Source organism: Atractosteus spatula, chromosome 21 (genome assembly GCF_055471065.1).
Source record: "Atractosteus spatula isolate fAtrSpa1 chromosome 21, fAtrSpa1.hap1, whole genome shotgun sequence".
NCBI classification, from domain to species: domain Eukaryota; kingdom Metazoa; phylum Chordata; class Actinopteri; order Semionotiformes; family Lepisosteidae; genus Atractosteus; species Atractosteus spatula.
Window position 1 is genome coordinate 682,286 of NC_142726.1, and position 19,261 is coordinate 701,546.

At 35.8% G+C, this 19,261-nt stretch overlaps 1 protein-coding gene across 1 annotated transcript in view; it reads right to left on the reverse strand.

Moving 5' to 3' along the window:
* Nucleotides 1–19,261, reverse strand: part of wwox (WW domain containing oxidoreductase) — a 381,937-nt gene that overhangs the window by 247,152 nt on the left and 115,524 nt on the right. Inside the window, exon 8 of the mRNA XM_088938904.1 lies at nt 17,180–17,444. Coding sequence (XP_088795030.1) covers nt 17,180–17,444 — 265 coding nt within the window. The remainder of the gene's footprint in view (nt 1–17,179; nt 17,445–19,261) is intronic.

The following is a 19,261-nucleotide window of genomic DNA, read 5'->3' on the forward strand; positions in this document are numbered from 1 at the left end:
GGGTTTACTTGAAAGACTTCAAGATACTGTAGCATCACATGCTTGCATCTCAGGATCAGCACTCCTTCAACCACAAACGCTCTTAAAATGTTCTTAGCTCATGTGTCAACACTTTGCTTTTCTTTATACCCCACTAATAATATTTATAGGCTACTGTATATACTGTACAGTATTAAACACAATGTAAGCCTAGGCCTGAGAGCGACCAAAGCTTGCCTGTTAGCTGTGATTTCTTTACTGAATTACACTGAGGTTCCTACTGTATGTGAGGCAACAACTGTTAACAGTGTTTCCTTCAAGGAGAGAGAAGGTAAGGCATTTGCTGGTGAAAGATAAATTCTTTTGGGTGAGGAGAAGAAAACACATTTTGTTTACCTGTCTGCCAAAGCAAGGTAAGGCATGTGGATTCTTTGTCATAGAATCCAATACAATATCCCTGTGAAAGTGGTTTACTGTAGAAAGGACAAGCCAGTGACATAGCTACTGTACTGTCACTTGTTAATACTGAGGATGCCAGTCAGGCTTGGACTGAATTAGGGAATTTCTGCGTCTAACAGTAACAACCAAAGGTGTTACACTGCATTGTGATAAATATATTTCATCAAAATAATTGCTGCAGTGCCAGAATGCTTATGCTTGTGATGAAATAATACAGAAATGTGAAATAAAATTTTAAATGATTAAATCAACAAGTACAATTTAATATTTAAAAAAGCAAGAAAGCACTGACTGTTGTATCCTTTTCGAGAAGTTAACTCATCTGTAGTGCCCACTGATGCCCACATATTTCACCAATAATTCTTTTTGTAACATTGTATTTGTATTTACCTCAGGTTAAACTACTACAAGCAAAGGCTTGTAAACCATAACATTCTTACAGCAGCAACTGCAGTCATTTCACCAGTAAATGAACTGAAAAGAGTGACTAATTGTCAAGTACAAAAACTTATTTTTTTAATAATAACAGTCTGAGATGAATCTGTATGGCAAAAACAGGCGTGGACAGTTTTTAGTCTTAACAGAAATGCATCTATGATTTTCTTGCAATTTTACAAATACTGTATATGGTTTTCAGAAAGTAGCATTATAATTGTGAATACACAACAACAGACAAAGTGGCAGATGAAGTAGCAAGGATATTTAAAACAGAATTTGTTAAACAACACAGTTCAATAATGTTTAGAATAAGTTGCTGTCATTACAGAAAGAAAAGTACAAAAACATGTGACTCTTGCAGCTCATAATATTGAATGCATTTTGTTCTGGCACTAAGCTCAGCAAGTCCACTATGACAGTGAAAGTGAACATTATTAAAAGTTGTGTCTGAATACATATTATATTGCATTGATTGTCTATATGGATTCAGTCCTGTTGGGGATGAGTATTCTTACAATTATGTTTCCAACAAATCTATCTCAAATCTGCAGTAACCTTTAAATATATATTTAAATATTTCAATACGATTGTTATTATATTTTTTATACTCCTTACATTGACCTGGCAAGTCAACTGAGAACAAATTCTCATTTACATTTATAAATGTATTTATTTTTTGTAAAGCACACAGCCTTATAAGGTAGACTTACAATGGTTTACAAGAGTTAGAACTGACAATGCAGAACACTGATTCTGGTATGGCTCTTTTAGATACAGTTCTCTGATGGTTAATTTAATAATGAGACAGATTTTAATGACAAGAGTAGGTTCAATACCAAGATCTTATTTTATGCTTTTTTGTATTTATTTGCAAAATAAAAATCTGCAAATGAGGCTATAATATCCATGGTATATCCATGGATTAGATAATAGGCTAATGGTACATTTACAGTGAACATTTTTGGGTGGAAAAAAGAAATACAAAAATGTAAATACTGAATCAAGTTATCCTCCTCAAGTCTGATAATTTCACTTAAGAATTAACAACACTATATGCTTTGTAAACTATGAAACTTTTCATTTTTTTCCAGTTACACATACAGTACTGAATTATGGAATTATTTCAACATTTACAATATCTCCTAATATGCAAATTGACTTCGAAAGCAATTGAACACAGTGTCAATATATCAGAATCATGGATGAAGGCAGGGCACAAAAGTTACATTCCAAACATGATTTTATGCTTCACAAGTTATCTCCACCTTTAGAGAATGGAACCCCTTCTTATCGGTGCATGTACTGTATTCAGAAGGTCTGGAAAGATTTTGAGCTCAACCTGTGTGCAAATGATATCTCAAAACCCAAATACACATAAAAATATAAATCTGTCTTCTGATAATTTGTTGTTATACCTGATTAAGTCAGATACTATTATAAGGAGAGTTTTACCCTATTTTATAAATTTAGCCATAAAATAGGCACAAAATAGCATAAAATAGATACAGGAAAAGTGATGAAGCTTTCCAGTTGGCAGGTGGTGTCAGTGAAGGGCATGTCATTTAGGCAATAGAAGCTCAACTTTCAATATGGGGCTGTGCATCCTATGCTGTGTTAAAAGCCAAATTACATGGAGGTAAGGAAAGTGGGGGGAGTCTGCTAACATGTTGTCTTTCTCTCTTGTATGTACAGTATTCAGAGGGTTCACAGCTGAGTGCATTATGGAGAAAACCATGATTATTCCAAACTGGGAAAGCTTGTGAGAAATACAGTAATTGGCGACTCTTATTTTTAAAATAATGATTATACATTAACTGAGTAGAATGTCACAGAAGGACACAAGCTGCCAACACCTTTACACAACTTTTACATTACAATAGAGATTCAAAATCTTCCTCTAGGGTTTCTTTGAGGCAGCCCTATCCGGGCACAATAAAGATTTTAAATCAGCAGCCAATAAATCTAAGAAATTATAGTCAGTTCTGTACATCATCTCTCTGTATTGACATCGATGCTGCCGAGGCCTTTTAACCTGAGGCTGTCTATCCTTAAAAATTCCATTTGTTTCAGCAATTGCCGTACCTAGAAACACCATTATTTAATTTTTTAAATCAATGCACAGAGAGTTGTTTCAAGACTAATTTTATATCTGCTCATTAATTAAAACCGCATTAATTTTTCAACATAAATTACAAAATTACCAAATTGATGCTAAATAATTAAGTTAATTAGCACTGGAATTATAGTTGGAAAAGGGAACCGCATGTGTGGTTAATTCAAGCAACTGCTCTGACTAGAGCCTTCCAGAAGCCCACTAAGTGCTGCACAAATTCTTTTTAGGCAATTGTGACACAGACAGTCTGAATAGTACATAAAACTCCTTCACAAAATGTATTTCAGAGAAAAAAAAGCATCTATTCCACCTTTGGTTAAACCATAATATAAGGGTGAACAGCATAAGTCCTGCAATTAAATTAATACAGTTGTATCTTTGGTTTTAGAAGATGCACTCCTACAGAAGAAAAGCACAGCAGCATTACCAAAAGCCATCCACATCATGCAAGACAGGGTTGAGAGCCATCTGCCAGAGTCTGATTGGCTCTGTATTGATTTGGATGTGCTCTCAACCACATCAACTGATCCACAATAAGCCATTTACAGAGTTTCCCTGCGCAATGAGCCACAAGCTAAAAGGTTTGGGCCTTTTTGGGGGTTCTATTGTATGTGTGTGTTTTTTAATGAAATGGTATCTCCATAGACAATAATCCCTGTAATAGGATTGCATTGAGACACACATGTCAATACAAGTAAATGGGATTGTTGGCTTTTAGGTCACAAATTCTTTTGCCAGGCTTTTAATATGTAGTACTGCAAAAAGCTTCAGAATGGTATCGCATCAATTTTCTATTCAACAAGATTAAAGGATTAAAGTTACTGAAGTTACTCCAAAGCTTAAACTGACACACAGCAGACAAACTGGAATCCTTTATAGGGTGGCAATGAGGTGCTGTGTTGGCAGAAACACACTCAATGTTTTGCTAGTCTATCAAACTGGGTCAGAAACATTAGCCATGTTTCTTCTGTAACTGTGCAAACTCAGTGACACTGCAACACAAATTCAGGATACATCTATTAAAAACCTTTTCAAAGTTTTTTTTTAATATTAAACAATAGTGTTTTTCTCAAGATTTTTTAGCAGTCTGGTAAGAATAAAGTTTGTTGGACTTCCTACTATCACATATTTCACTGCATTAGAAATATCACAGAAGATAAAATACAGCACATTAATGCCCTCCAAAACAGATCATATCACCTACTTTACTAGATACTGTATGGCCATATACAATATTGAATTATTTGACCCTTTTGAAGTGCTTGCCTGGTTCAAAGGCATCAGGATGCAGATATTTTAAGATAATCAAACACTTTACTGGAATAACACATCACTTTGTTTTTACAAAGTTTAAACTTCCAGGAGATCTTAATAAAAGTACCAAAGCAGGCATGCTGAGCTTTTAAACAAAAGGTGTAGTAGGTGGCAGATCCAGTGAACACAAGAGGAATGACTTAGCAAAACCATAATTATTAACACTAAGTGCAGTTGGAGGATATCTCTGCTCCTTGAATAATTTTTAATGGAGAGAGACTACTGTGAAAAAAATAAGATCCGTGTATTCTACTGCTACTGCTTTTGTGTCATAATAAATGTACAGTATTTTTGTAAAAATGCTAAGATTACAGCCTGGCTGTAAACTGAACCTTTGAGTTCTATTCACATCCTCAGACTTCTATAAATAGTGTGGCACATGTCCCTAATGTACAGGATTAGAACTGGGAAGCAGACTGGAATCTTTCTTGCATTCCCAACAGAGTTAATGCAATACAGAGCAGCCATTAACAACATCTTAAGTGAATTTAAAACTCCATTCAGAAATAATTGACTGTTTCAACTCATATTCTGCTCTACAGTATATATGAGAGCTGCATTTTCTTTAATATTAATATAATATTACATTATGTTTAATATTAATATTAAACATATTTAATATACTGTATAATATTAATATTAAATATATTAATATATAAGGTTTCTGCACCTTGTTTAATAATATTACATATATCATGTTTAATATAAATATAATATTAAAACATTCTAAGTCAAATGCTAAGAAATATTTACAGTATTTGTCATGTCTTTGCACGTCTTTTACACATCTGCACAGCTGCAGAATTACACAAAGCCTTTTAAGTGGTTTTCATTACCTTATTATGTCCCTGTTGTTTGATATTCACTATACTGAGAAAAATATAAGATAATTACAAAGCATACACTCTGTAATTATCTTATCACAAATGAATGAATGAATGAAAAATTAATTCTGCAAATTAAGACAGATGTCGAAATGCTCTGAACACAACAGGTGTTCTATAGCGTTAAACAGGAGGCATAAACTATAGTGGTGGTTTAATCCCTGATAACACTAGCATTTATGCTCACAATAATGCTCTTAGGTACTGTATCTTCCTTGCCTTGCCTTAATCTGTTCAGAGCTGATTAGTTTCATTCTAGTGCTAAAATCACACAGTCTGTCACAACTAGGCCTAGAGACAAACTACAGATGAGAGCTAGATCTGGTGGCAGTCACAGTCACCGTTAACTCAAGTGTCTCTAACTAGAATACAGCAGAGTATGGAAGAGTACAGATTAAAACTTTAGTGTATCCGAAAAGGAATAAATAAAGTGTGACTTGAGAGTTTTCTATTTCAGTAACTGCCACAGTCTGTAGCTTTAATGTAATGCCAGTTTGTATTAAGATGTTCTCACACCTTTCCAGGTCCTAATCACCAATTATGACTCTATTAGCCCAGCTTGGCAGCTCATTTGCTCCTGAGGCAGCTGAAGGGGACTGGGTTCCAGACCTCTGGTCTTCAGCTTTCTGCTTCAGTGAGTGCACAGCAGAGAGGCTGTCATCTGCAGACATTGAGGAGTGGCGATGGTGCCTTGTTCCTTCAGATAACAACACCTGACCTTACAACCGTTTACTGAGAAAATACTTGCTTAATGGCAGCCCACATGAAGCCTCTTCGGCAAGCACAAATCGGAGGGGAAATTAAGAAGCACTGGGATAAATCTGTGGCAGACTCACCAGACACTTCATTAAATCGCAGTTGCTTCATCTTGTAGGGCACTAATAGAAACAGAGCCCTCGTTAGCTGGTGTGAAAAAGATCAATCATGTACTAAGAGATGTGCTTCAGTTTCCAGGCTTGTAGAAGAGGCTGGTTGGGTACAGTGAGGGAGTGGGGAAGGAAGACAAAGAAAGAAGACATTAAGCCCTAACAGCTAGGCTCTGAATAGCCTCTCAGCAAGTCATGGTACTTATATTACCTCGCCAGCAACTGAGTCGAGTGGCAATGCTCAGAGGAACTTGTTAAAGTCTCTCTTTTAAAGAAAGTGCCGGCTAATATACGACTACTGGGCCTTGGTCAAAAGTTCATAATGTGCATATGTAAAAAGGTAGCTGACTGCCTGAGGCTCAAAACCGGAGGAAAATAATTGCAGCAAAATGCTGAAAATGCTCTGCCGCACCCCCCACCCCCGAAAGGAATTCCAGGGGGACCCAGGCTGACTGGAGCAGAGTGGCCCTGGAAGGTTTTCCCCCCTTCCTCTCCATTTCAGTGTCTCAGGGCAAGAATGCTTTGCCGCGCAGTCGCCAAATGTCAGACCTAACATGTTAATCCAGCTATGTGACAGCACAGACAAAAGGAGATTAAATTGTTGAAAGGGTCACAACATTTTGGACTTTTTTACTGTGCACAATTTTAAGCTTATATAGCTATGAGCAAATATTTCTATACGTACAGGGTAACTACAATGAGAGCAGAGCAGTGAACCATTATTCAGATAAAAAGTACAGTATGAATTTTACTGCTGTTACTAAGACATCAAGGTAACACATTTCCTTTAAGGAACGTCATACTGTCTTTATTCCTATTTCTATGGTTTTAATGTAAAATGAAATTATGTTAACAAATATCAAAATTCTGTAGTAAAAATGCATTCATAGCATACAACAAAACTCCATATAAAAGCATTTAGATTTTCTGGTAACTCATTAGCATTGGAGACACACATAAGGTATGTATTAGTATTTTATTACTACAAGACAGCTTGCTGAGTGCTAGAAAATGTCTAAAACAAGCCTTATTAGTGAAACATGAAGGGTATATATTATTTATTACTGACAAAGGGTAATACATACAGTACATAGCAAGTCTTTAGACAGAGGTTGACCAGCATTTGTTAAGTGTTAGTACAGTACATCATTCATTCATAACACACTGCTTACAGGTGTCTCCTATTTTAAAGCACTGTTGATTTTTAAACGTACTATAATCACAAGCAATAATTAATGAGGAAACGGTGAGGTTCTTCACCTTCTTCCCCTTTTTAAAGCTGCCCACCTTCCACCTCTTAAATTTTCAGCTCTTTGTAAATCAGCCAGCACCGGACTCAAACTGGGTCTGAAATACAGCAGGTACCAGCAAACTGGACTTTTAGAGTATTAGAAGAAATGCACCATTTTATGACAAATGTAAACCCTTAATTTCAGAATATATTCATTTTGTACTTATAATGCTGAAAAAAACATAATTGAATATGATAATTGAATCTGGAATGCTCTTTTATAAACCCTTGGCAAGTCTATGTTGAGTATTGCCTGTGTATTACCCTTGCTATCACTTCTGACAAATGCCAAAGCTGTGCTAGCTATTGCAAGAGTCTGGAACAGAGAGAGCTCTCAAGCTGTGAAGCCCTTCATCTCAGAGGGCTTTTACAAGTTTCTGTCAGAGGTGATTTAAATTAACCTCTACTCAGACAGCATGAAGTCTCTGGCCAGGCTGAGCACTGGAGAAAGAACATATTCAAAAGGACAGTATCAGCATCTCAAAGTTCATTTAATATAAGACAGGCTTGTGTTACAACAACAGATACAATAACAACAGACCCTTAAAAGCTCCTTCAGTTGTCAGCTATGAGGTACAAGCAATGCCTGTAGCAGTCAGTAGTAAGGGCTCTGGTCTCTGAACCTGAGAGTCGTGTTCAAATTGTGGGTGGGATGCTGCTGATGTACCCTTGAGCAAGGTAGCTTCTCTCAGAGTACTCCAGGAAATGGCTTTCTGCATAAATGGACACTCAGAAGTGATAGCAGTGAATAAATAAAATAAATCAGAATGTGTGGGTAGATATAAATACAGAATTTAAATCCACAAAATTCATGATTAAACTTTGCAAGCAATAGAAAGACCTTATTTAGATAATTGTAAAGATTTGATCACCATACTGAACCCATTCGATGTTCTAACGATGTTATAACAGAGTTAAAAAAAAACAAGAATGGTTCCTGGACTCAGGCAATTATCATTCAGTATGATATGGGAGCTAAACCTCTTGAGTCTAGAACAAGAGATCTCATACCATATAGGGTACAGACAGGGTCATAAAGGAGGATATTTTACACTCAGCAGTGACATGAGTACACAGGATCAAAAATGGAAACTAAAAGGGTTTAAAATAAATTAATTTAAAACAGACAGTAGAAAATGCTTATATACACAAGTTGTGGCTGAGGGACGGCCGGAGGACATTTTAGTTTCACTTAGCTGCTAAACTACCAAATGAGCTGAATGTCTTCCTCTTGTTTACATCTCTTATGTTCTTATATTCTCTCCAGGTCATCACTGTAAATGAGAATTCACTCTCAACTGACACTTCCGGTTAAACAAAGGATAAAAAAGCTATTTCATTTGTACCTGTAAGTTTAATTCTTTGGAAGCCACATCTCATTTGGTAGAGACTGCATACAGTGTTATATATAGCAATTCAAACCAGGCTTGTAATTATTGCGTTGTATTTCAGAGGGAAATGAGTTCCCTTTATCTTAAGGCAATATCTTCTATACTTTGCAAAGTGAGGAAGTGTGCTTTGAAGCCAAAACAGTCCTTTGGCTGAAAGGAAAAGCAAACCTTAAAAGAAGTTAGTGCAAACGAGTAAAACAAACTAGTGAGGCATTCGCGGGCTGGCTGACTACGAAAATTATTTTAAGGAAAACAACTGGACAGAACAGAAATAATGAAGAATTTATTCAAATCATTTATAATATCACGAGGTAAAATCTGCAAAATATCTTCACCAAAACACCCGCTGGTCAAATGATGCTTTCAGATAACAAGACAGGAGTCAGTGATCAAGCTTCTAACTCCCGCTCATTGTAAAGTACAAAATACAAAAATTTAAACCTCCAAAAAATAAGAAAATATGAAAATAAAAAATAGCCTGTACACCACTACAACAGATGATGAATAAAAGGTTCAAGGTGATACGAAACTAAAACCCATGCTTAAGGCTACTTTACTTTTTATTTATATTTCTTGCTGTGCTGTTGTATTATTATAAGGCACTGTTACCCCAACAGATAATGAGGTATGACTGCAGCTGCATATCTCCTACAAAAAAACGCACAGAAATATTGTGACACCATGTGGGGCCATGTGGTATTGGTAGTTAAGTAGGTGGGGTGCACAGCTTCGTATTAGTCACTATGGCCAGGGAATGCCACTTGAATTAAATACTAATTAAATACAGACATACAGCCATAAATACATTTTAAAAAATAATTACATGTTCTCTTTTAGATGGAAAAACATTAAAGAGAAAGTGTAACTCTCCTTTCTTCCTTTCTTCTCATGTGGACCCAATCATTTCCCAGGTGAAAACACTAGAAATGTCCTCTCTCTGAAAGTTTACACCATCTATTGGGCTCCTGCAGTCCCATAACTGGGAGCCCAACCTGGTTGCAATGGGAGCACAACCTCTGCCCTTCAGATATTACATTTCCTCCAAGTTCCCTCAAAAAGGGACAATTTAGAGTAACTAAACTCCACCTTTGTTGGTCCCTTACCCAGATCAAAAAGGAGGTGGCTCTTATGGTTCCATCACCATAAAAAAGCTTTTAGAAATGATAAGAGAGATGGACAGAAATAAAATCGACATTGTGGGACTCTAAAGTTATATGGTAGAGGGATTTCGATCCTGACACTAGAGTACACCATATTCAAAGTGTATGTTGCACCAATCAATGATGCTGATGAAAACTACAAAGAAAAAGAAAAATTAAGAAGAAAACAATGCTATCATAGACATAACAAACCCCAATCTTGTCTTTCAATGCTCACCGGAAAAGACAAAAGGTGGTTGGGGAATGGATACTGGCCCACATATGTTATGATATGGAAGGTAAAATTATAATGCATTAGACTTCTTGAACAATACTCCAGTAACAATCTCAGCCTTCACAACTCTTTCTACTGCAACAAAGACATTCACAAACAGACCTGGGTTTTCCTACATGGCAGAATGAAATTGGTTTTATTATTATAACTATATTATAGTATTATAACACGGTTATATCTGTGCTAGTAAATGGAGGAAAACATCAGTGATAGAAAAAAAGGAGGGTTCCAAATGAGGCAAATTTTAAAAGTACAATTAATTTTTGAGACACCTTGGCAAAAAAATCTTTATTGATTTTCTAGTGGTTGAAAGTCTAAAACTTGAAATGGTATTATACTATGTAGTGACCATATTATCCATCGGTTTATCCCTTGACTTCTCAGAGAAGGTCAATAATGTAATTTTATATGAAAGTTTCTCCTGTTAATAACATTCCTTTATAAAAAACTAAAATGTTTAATTTTGAAAAAAACTTGTGGCATCTTTTGATGTCAATCCAATTGCATTTATAAAAACTATACACCAAACACCAATATTAAAAAGCCAGAAGCACATATTAAAGTGATTTTAAAAATTAAACATGCCAGCAGATAAGACATCATTAATACAGAACAATATATCTGCAAATTTTCCAACTCCCTATACTGTATATTAAGAAAAGGTTTTAAAGGCATACAATAAATCACTTCAATATGTAAAACAAAAAATAAATTAATTTAAAGAAAATAGGAGCTTGATGGTTTATGCACTGGTTTAATATTGTTTTTGGCCCTCTCCTGTCAACATTATGCTTATGCTTGCAGCCTAATGTAATCTCCATGGATCCTAGTAGTGTGTACAAGCAATTAAAATGATAACATCTTCACACCACTGCAACCAATAAATGAAATAATATTACTGTTTTATTAAGCACCTTAATGTCAGGAGCAATTGCAGGACAGGATTTTATGAAGGGGTGTGCTCTTTTAGTGCTTTATCATCTCTCAGTTTTTAAATAGGAGCCACTATTCAGACTCCATGTGGGGTCTTTATTGAGAAAACAAGCAGCAGATTCAGCAAATTAGACCACAAAAATTAATTAACAAATCAACTTTTTTTTTTAATATTATGTATATACTATAATTATCTGGAAACCAAGTATTGTATTTATTTACTCTAAAACCTCATTAATTTTTTTATAGCTTGATATGTTGGTAAACAGTCAATGAATATGAAAAAGCACTTTGACAGAGGAAAACAAATATTCATGAGAAATGATCAAGATAACACAGAAGATGTAAAAGCAGTTATGTTAATCAGAACCACAGTTATTAGTGGTTATCATCTACTAATACCTGCTCCTCCTCTGAAAAAGTAATTAAAAACCCTAAATATTTATTTTTTGTTCAATTAAATGTGCAGCCACATGTTAAATATAACAGAAAAGAAACTCTGCAAGATAATGATCTCCACGAAGCAAGAAGCAAATATTATACTACTCAGCCTTTTCGGTCCAAAACTGAACTAAAAATAACACAAACTGTAGATATATACATTTAATTTTCTAAACTAGAACTTCTTTATCTTAGAATTAATTACATTTTGAATTAACAACATTATTTAGTAAAACCATTTTACTAAATTGCATGGCCTTAATGATACAGAGTTTCACCAATCTGTCATAAACAAGCAGATGTCAATTTGAAAAAAATGGAAAGCTAAACATAGGGATTTTTATTAGTAGTATATGAAAATAAGAACACATAAAATGAGCACCCCTCCATGGCAAACATTCAGTGTACAGTGTCTGTGTTATTTCTGAAAGTGTTTGGCTTACTATTACAGCAAACAGTGCTTCAGAAAAGGTAAGTACTTACATAACAAGAGAGATGTGCGTTTGTTATGCAAGCTTTAACCTTAAGTTCAGATGGTTTCTAGGGAAGTTTTAACCTGTGGTTTTAGACGATATGATTCTGCCCTATGAGTCCTTTCCTCCGCTCTTTGACCTCACTTACTAAGCTCAGATGGAAGTTGGTTTGAGGTTTCTCTTCCACTGATCTAATGGTGCTGCTTCATGGTTTTTGCCTCCTCTTAATCTGAAAAGACCTTCCACAATTCCCCTGTACTTTTGCTGTCATCAGTCAGACAGGTCACGGACGAGCCAAGAGCCAAGCTTATGGCACTCAAACAGAATGGCAGAATTACACCACATTATTACTGTAGTCCTTCTCCATGACACACATTTGCCACATTGAACCTCAAGACAATCCATGGCAGTACTCTCTAAAGCAGCTCTTGTCAGTTCAACCTTGTGATCCAGGCAGCATCAGATTATTTTAATAGCAATGCCATTTTATATTTCGTGCAACACACAAGTGTTAATTAATTTTAAATGAAGTCTGTGTATGTGTTTTATATCTCAAGTACAGCAGTACAGAATGCATGATAAATGATCCGATACTGGTTGGAAACTGTACACTTGCATGGGGAACACCTGGGCAGCAGCACAGATGCATGTATACTGTAGACTGAAAAGTGGATTGCTGAAGCAGAAATCGTGCACATTCCCTATACTTTCCAGCCCTGCCGAGGAAAGTGATTATAGGCACCATGAGTTCAAACACGTAAAATAACATTGTCCAGATTTACAGTAATGTTCATTCTAGCTCACTTCAGAAGACTGACATTAGGTGTGTTATAAAGAAAAGATTGTTTGCCTATCGTTTAAATACCATTTCTGCACACTTTTCATCTAGGATTGCTTGCAGGTGTGGATTGGGTCTGGCAAAGCCTCAGCCCAGTCAGTGCTAATTCAAAAGCTCTGTCAAGATTTACAGGTATTGGATTCAGTCAGTTAAGCGTCCTGTGCTGTGCTGCAGGTACCTTTCTTTGAATGTTCAAACCAACACATAGATGTTTTCTGAACAAAACAAAGATCACAGTAGAAAAATACCCATCCATTAATGAGAGGTCATGATCATGCTCATTTTCTCACACTCCACTCTATAGCTGAGAAAAAAAGAGCTGTGCTATAATTTAACATTGGAAATAGTGGGCAGAGAGTATGTGCTAGTTCCAGGGTTTTGATACACTGTTTTCTTTGGACTCCTCAGAGTTCTTGTGGCCACACTTTTCAAGAAGTCCGAACCCTCTAGTTTCCTATTACTTGAACCGCTCGTATGTTTACCCAGTTACTTTTTTCGAAAATCTGAAGAGATTTTTCTTGAAACCTCAAATAAATAAGCTCCCCAGCTGAACAAACACTACATGCTCTGCAAGATGAATTTGGCCTCCTTTAGAAAACGGTGAGCTGCATTGGTAGAGATGACTAAAGGTGGGTTAAGATGTGGAGCTGGTTGCTGGGCTGTTTAAAGTACTGCAGTGTTTTTACAGAAATAGAGGGTGTTTCAATAAATCGAGACACCCCGAGCAGAAATTCACACAAAGAATTAAGGTGGCAGACATTGAAAAACACCTTGAAATTGATGACAGTAAGAGTCTAAAGGAGACATAGAGGGGTTTTGTTCTTGTTTTTTTGTATAATCCGATGGCCTATTAAATCAGGTACTGACCAAGAAAACGAAAATAAAAAAAGTCTCCCGATCATAAATGTACAGTTTTGATAAATTTACAGTTTTTATTTCAAAAGCAATAATCAAAACCAAAATACTCTACAAAAATGGAAATGCAGCTATGTGCATTCACATTCATTAGCATAATAAAACTACTGTCATTTATTTTTTATACTGCAGTCTGGAAGTTCCATCTTTCATGAAAAGCAGAATCTGTGACATACAGTACAAGCGAAACCTTTGTCTCTGTGCCTTATTAAACTGTTGCAGTTTAGACAGACAGTAAAATTAAAGACAATGGGATTCCCACTTGATGCGCAAAGAGAAAAGTTAAATGTTTTTTGACAGGTTTTGTTAAGATCTTAATCCATCATTAATTTTATTTGCTTTGTCTTTCTCCATAGGAAACACAAGCCTGCAAGTCTGCATGTCTGCAGCTGTAAACTTTAAAGTGGAATTGCTATAAAATTCTTTGAGACCTGCCTCCCATTAACTCATTTAGGGTCTCATTGCAATATTCCTAATTTCTGTGAAGTGTATACCCAAAATAAGAGTAAACAGTATTTGTCTCCTTTCGCCTCAGGGCTAGATGTACATTACACCACTGAAACATCATGATATTTGATATTTGCATTTACACACCACTGAGATTTTAATGTTAAAATATTACCTCTTTCAGTTTTATATTATCAAAACTTTTATCTTATTTCATAGCAAAAACACTCCTGCAACAGACTGACAAATTATACACAACCATCAGCACCAACAAAGAAAAACCAGAAACAAACACCTGCACAGTACAGAGGTAGGTACACATTGCTCCCACCACGCTGCACCATTATAGAACTCTGGCTGTCCATTCAGATTACACTGCAGTCACCTCCTGGATTTACTAACTGTGTGAAGAAAAACGTAACTTTCGCTCATGATATTTTATCAGTCACATGAAACAATGAGGTTTGTTTTGCTGTACTGCAATCTAAAGCACGGTGTTTTGCTAAACTGAGCTGAGAGACATGTAGGAAAAAATATATAACTTTTAAAGAGGCCCTGGAGAGGTTCAATAACAATGATACAGAAACCAATTGCACATTTTTATAATTGTGTGACGTGAATCTAAGCTTATTTTGATTCATTATTACAAACAATTAATAGAATTGTCACCATCACTGACCCTGATTGGCAACCCTGCTAATACACTGTTATTGTCTGCCGCGATGAAGAATAGAGACTGTTAAGAAAGATGTGGTTATAATTGCATCTATTTTAAAACCCTTCTCACACTCCTTTGGCATTGCATTGAAAATACAGATACATTAACAGTTCTTATTTTATCTTTAGTGCAAGTGCTCAAAACTGGATAATCTTACAAGAGCATTCACTAAAGAGTGTATATGACCCAAAGGACCTGCTTGTTATACAAACCTGATAGCAAAGGCTGCCGTACATGGCTTCTAATAAATTATAATATTTCACTTTTATAGCTCAGCTGTTTGCATGCTTGTCACTTCAGGCAAAAGCACATGAAAGTCAGTGGCTCCTCCTAAGAGAAATACTACTGTTGATTCTTAGTGTGAGATATAATGTATAAGCTAGACGTCCTCTAATGCAGAGGTCTGGGTAACACACAGTAGTTTAAATTCCTGGTTGCCTTAATACCCAAGAACCCTACAACACAGTTCAATATGGCAAAGTTTGCTCTGCTGTGGGTGAAGAGCAAGTCCAAAACTGTCAATCATAACAAATAATTGCACATCTAAAGAACCATTCAGATCAATCCCACAGTGTGACACTCTATAGCTTCATTCCATTCTGGAGGGCGCTTGTCTAAAGAGCTATGTGCTAGATTATAAAGGTGTTCATTGGGACAGTATTCAGCTTGTCTCCAGATAATTTATGTCTCTGAAATAGGAGTAGTACTTTATTCAAATCCATGGAAAAAGTCAAGGAGAAATACATCTGTGAAAAGCTGTAGCACAGTGGCTGGCAAAGTAGAGAATCCGGAAAGAGTAACCGAATAGTCTCATGGCTTCTACAAAACCTGACCTATTGAGCAGTGCAACAATTTTCAGAAAAAAAGGACAGGGGTAAAGAAAGCAAAAACAGGTATCCCTGAGACATCTGCTTAGTCCTCAGTACTCTACAAAATAATATTCCTTTCATGCTCCTATATCTGCCAAAAACAATATTTTGCAGAATGAAGGATTGTACTAGTGCAGCATGATAACACAGCACAGCCTGATATGGCCCCATGCGTTTTTTCTATGGAACATCAACATTTACCCACTCGCTGACCAATGAAAACAGGTCTCCAGACTTCACAATGCCTCCCTTTAAGACAAACAATGAAGTCGTTAAGTCCTGGAAAAGGTGAAAGGGCAATGACACTACTGATGTGATTTGAACGTTTGAAATTAAAATAAAACAATACATATGTTGCACACTTTATAAAAGAGCATTAACAGAGTTTACAGTGGTAAAATTGTATTATGTGAGAGAGGGCTGTAAGACTCATAAATGTTCTTCACACTCTCTACTTAGGAGCCAGGATAAAGCATTTGCATAAAGCAAAGGACTACACCTCTTAACACTTGAACACAAATGCAAAGTAACGCAGAACAAAGTAAACTTGTTCCTGTCCAAAACAATCACGTGATGATTTATTGACTTAATGAAAAAAAACACATTTTCTCATTTTAATTGCCTTAAAAAACCATGGTTTCTAAAACAAAGCAGGCAATCAATACAGAAGGGGGCAAATAAAGAATGGGGCAAAACATTGAACCATAAAGATTATGCACCAATGTGTTTGAACAAAGCATAGCAGTCTTTCAGGCTTTGTTGTTATAAATAATCATAGCACCACTTAAGCAAACACAATAGACTTTTGTAACAATGCTACTATCTAAAGTTATACCACATACAGTACCATTTTATCCCATAGGTACATTGACTACTCTACTACTCAACCTTTTTAGGTTCCTCGAACCACAGTCTATCAATAAGAAGTACTTTATCATTCTATTTCCACCAAAACACAATCATGCCTACAGTTATATAAACAATTCCATACATTTACTGTAGGTTAGACACATAACACTAAATAATATCTGCAATTCTCTCCTCAAAAACCAAGCTAATTTTGAAATAAACAAACGATGCAAGCATACTTTCTCGGTTATAAATGCATAGTACTAATCCATCCTCTAGAAGCATACAAATAAGGTTAAAAAGGCATAAAGGAAATAATCTCATTTAGCTTTTCTATTGTAGCTAAATACTGTAGATACTGTATGAAGACTCTGAAAGACTGAAGACCATTTGCAACATCAGCTATGGATCACATTTTAAGAAACCAGATTAATTTTTTACAGCCAGCAGCAAATAATGAAAACTGCTGTTAAACGTATCATCGCAGCAGTTATTTAGAAGAGTGGAGTAAACACCCATTTACTTACCATGGATTTTGTAAAGGGGCGAGCAAAAGTAAACAGCAAGGTCATCAGCCACCAGCTGCGGTGAAGTGAGGTATACATCATGTTCCCAGGATGCACTGCATTGGAGGTGATGCCATGAGGAGACAGCCGGCGGTGAAGTTCGTTCGAAAACAGGATATTGCAGAGTTTGGCACGGTTGTAGGCCAGTATGGACCAGTACTCTTTCTTGGAAGGAGACAGCAGGGCAAGATCCATCTTTCCAGTGGAATCTACCAGATCTGTGTATCTGGAATTTATTGAGAGAATACAAATCATCTAGAGAGAACACAGGTGATTTGAAAATAGCTGATGATCTTCCATATTACCATTGCATACATTTTTAGCATCTAATAAAAAGATATATCTAAGGAAAACTATAATAAAGTTGTATAGCTTTTCAAAATATAATAACGGTACTTTTAACCAAAAGTCATTTTAACCTAATAAGTCAATTGAAAATCTTTTTTTTTTCTATAAGCTACAGTACTTAAATAATTAATAGCTTATAAGGCAGCTATTAAACACGTATAATATGTACAAAAACATTTACAACCAGCACAAAACTGTTAGTAAAGACTTAAAGTCCATTGTACTCTTTCCTCAACACATCAGGTTCCTCTGTTTTTTTATTTAAAAAAAATGACATAGGACACACTGTAAGTACAAAGCATGCCACAAGAACCTGCGACTGCCAGTACCAGTTTCTTTTAGATGCCATTACGATCTTTAGTATCTCCCAGGGGAGACTGCTCTAAATCATTAGACTGAGTTTCCAAAAGAAGCAAGAACTCCAAACTTGAAACACATGAATGTAAACAGAGTCGAAATGATCTTTGGCAGACTGCAATGTTTTCACAGTATACTAATGTCATGGTTGAACACGAATCAAAGACCCAACATGATATTATTTAATTGTCTCTGACGGAGCTGTTAAATGCCAGATGTTTGACATGTTCCACAAACAACACATCATAATTATACAACTTTTGTTACCACGGAGTCACAATGTCACACCTCAATCTTCAAAAACACAAAAGGCAATGATATTCCTGAGAGGGTCTGTTTTTTAGAGCCGTATTCAGTGCAATAGATACTCCAGTCACACCACACAGTATGTTTTTAATTATAACAAATTGAGAGACAAAATGCCATCTTACTTTACAGGCTTACTTGGATTAGGCCTAACAATAACTAAGATCAAGCTTAGTTCCATTAAGATTTCAGGTATTTGCTTCAATACCAACACTATGAAGAAAGAATGTGTATCTTACACATTTGCAGTCTGATATGCCTGTTACACAGTATGGGGGCATTCTTTCTCAAATAGCAGGGTGTAGCCACTATTTAAAATAATAGCTCACATATATATTTGGACTTATATACATACAGTAGATACAGATATAAAATCACAAAATTAATTTAGTTTTAAATGTATTGCTATTTTCTAAATGCAGTATCTGACTTTGACCTGTTTTACATTGCTAATTTCATGCGTGCCAGCTAGAACATTAGTCTTAAGATATCATCCATAAATATCTGTATAATGTATGTGTATGGCACACATACAATAAATATAGATTAATATACTCAAATTAAATATTGATTGACCAGCACTTGCTTGTTGCTATAGTGGTATATTGTGTTTAATACGTTCTGAATCTGATGTGTCTCACATCGCAAAAGAGAACATGTATGAGACTTGCTCCTATTTTACTTCACCAATTTGTTGCAGTGCATTTGTGCAACCTTTCCTTTCACTTTACTACTGTATTTGAATCTATAAAGATAAGCTTGTGTAGATTTTACTTAGAATTTAATTACTAGATAACTCTCTTTTCTGTTAATAGCATGGGGGAGGGGGCAATTTTTATTTCCCCCTGACCAATGGTTTACACGGCTTTTTCCTTTCATTTTAGCTGGTATTAATGTAACAAGGAAAAAAAAATCTATCTGCATTGTGTCAGTTACAGTGTAAGCCCTGCTGTTTGGAAGTGATAAAGTTTTCATTCGAAACCATGGCTGGTGTTTCTCTCTATTCTCTCATAGCCTCACTGACACTCACCT